The 1,761-nt window shown below is 37.3% G+C and overlaps 1 protein-coding gene across 1 annotated transcript in view; it reads right to left on the bottom strand.

Annotated features, from left to right (window-relative positions):
- Positions 1 to 1,398: 1,398 nt before the first annotated feature.
- LOC107093033 (ankyrin repeat domain-containing protein 34B-like) overlaps positions 1,399 to 1,761 on the bottom strand; it is a 5,501-nt gene continuing 5,138 nt past the window's right edge. The window contains exon 6 of the mRNA XM_015387833.1: positions 1,399 to 1,474. Coding sequence (XP_015243319.1) covers positions 1,399 to 1,474 — 76 coding nt within the window. The remainder of the gene's footprint in view (positions 1,475 to 1,761) is intronic.

Below are 1,761 nucleotides of genomic sequence, written 5' to 3'. Positions count from 1 at the left end.
GGGTTTCTGAATGGAAGTGAATCTCTGAATACCTGGAGCCTAGCACCTGTAATTGTTTGTAAGGGTGAACTTGTGCATGTAAAGTTTATCCATAGAAAAAATGCTCAATAGTGGTTGTTCTTTTTATCCTTTCTAAGGCTGAAAGAATTCATTGGATTAGTTGTGATTAATCAATTGTTGAAAAATTCAACTGATGTAGAAATCGATTAATTATAACTAGAGTATTGAGACTCAAAAATGCATTTAGCATACCAAAATTGTTTTCTATTTAAAGGCTACATTCCAAAATATTTGCAGTTTTTCAACTATCACCACCAGTACGTGAAAATGTAGACAAGCACTTAGACCGGCCTTACGTAACCATATCACCAGAATGATAGACAATTAGGAGGATCACTTATTTGGATGATCCACCCGGATCATATGCTTTACCTTTAAGATGAAAAACCTTTGTTTATCCATCAATTTGTCCACCATCCAGAACCCTCAAGTAGAATAGTTTGTTTCACCTGGTTTATAATTCTGTAAATAAATCTTTGCCTATCTGATTTTTGATCCCCCCCAAAAAATCGATACCGGTAACCAAAATAATTATTAGTTGGTGGCCTAATCCTTTCCAGATGTTTTTTTTTTTTTGTCCTTTAACAGTTTTATTTGAAGACCCTCAAGGAAAGAATATAAAGTAAATCAGTAAGCTGGAAGTTCTGTAAAATTAACTACCTGATTTTCCTTGGACATCATAAATAACCTTTTCAAGATTGTCCTAGAAATGTTTTCCTTGTGGAAGATCCTGAAGGTTACAACAAAATAATTTAATACAGATGAAATCCTTTACGGATAAAATGAAAAACGTTTTAATAAAATGTATTTTTTTCATTCAAGGGAATCCTGTCCAAAAGGGAAAAATAAGTAAACAAAATTATTCTTGTAAATAAATGAGAAAAAGCAAATTATATACTTAAATATATTAATGTTTTAACGTTTAAAAAAAGTATATAAATATATCATTTAAGATTATCTTGAACGCATTTTGAATGGATATAGTGACCATCAATGTAGGCGTGAGACAGATCACTTTTTTGGGAAAATAATAAAAAAAAAGGCTTGAAGAAAAGAAAAACAAGAAAACTGTTGTTTCTTTAATCAGGTTTTATGCCGTTTCCTATTGGGCTGCACAAACAAAGAAGGTTTAACTGAAGTTGAATCTGTTACCTTATTTAATGCAGGACAACAGAAGACCTATTAATGCAAGAAAGGGCAGCAAACTGCAGAGGTAATGTCAATGTTTGCTTTAAAGGAATGAAACCAGACTGTTCTGGTAGGATGGAGCCTCAGAAGTCCAAATGATTCTGCTCAAACTGCGCTGAATGACGACGCAGTGACCTCCTGCTCCTCTCACTACGGCTGCAGCCAGGAGGAGCAACCAGAGATGAGGTGAGGGGTAGCAGAGGAAGCAAGGCTGCTCTGGCAGATACTGAGGACGGGGGAGGGGAACTGGGGGGGTGAGGCTGAAACAACATGCAGCTGCTTTTACTTGGTAAAATATGAGCCGGCACCTGCAGGTGAGAATCTGGATACTTTTTTAGAGGAGGGAGGTGAACTGGAGGAGGGAGCACGGTGACGGAGGGGAGGGTGTTCCTGCGGCGATGACACCGAGCAGATGTCTCCCTGTCTGTTATAGTCAAGCTCTTCTCAGTTAGTGAAAGGACTGAGTCCTCACTCCAGCATTCATGATCCTTCTCTTTAAATCCAAGATCCTGT

This window comes from Cyprinodon variegatus, unplaced genomic scaffold, assembly GCF_000732505.1.
Source record: "Cyprinodon variegatus isolate N-32 unplaced genomic scaffold, C_variegatus-1.0 Scaffold404, whole genome shotgun sequence".
Classification (NCBI taxonomy): Eukaryota; Metazoa; Chordata; class Actinopteri; order Cyprinodontiformes; family Cyprinodontidae; genus Cyprinodon; species Cyprinodon variegatus.
This window is presented reverse-complemented; position numbering and strand designations above follow the sequence as displayed.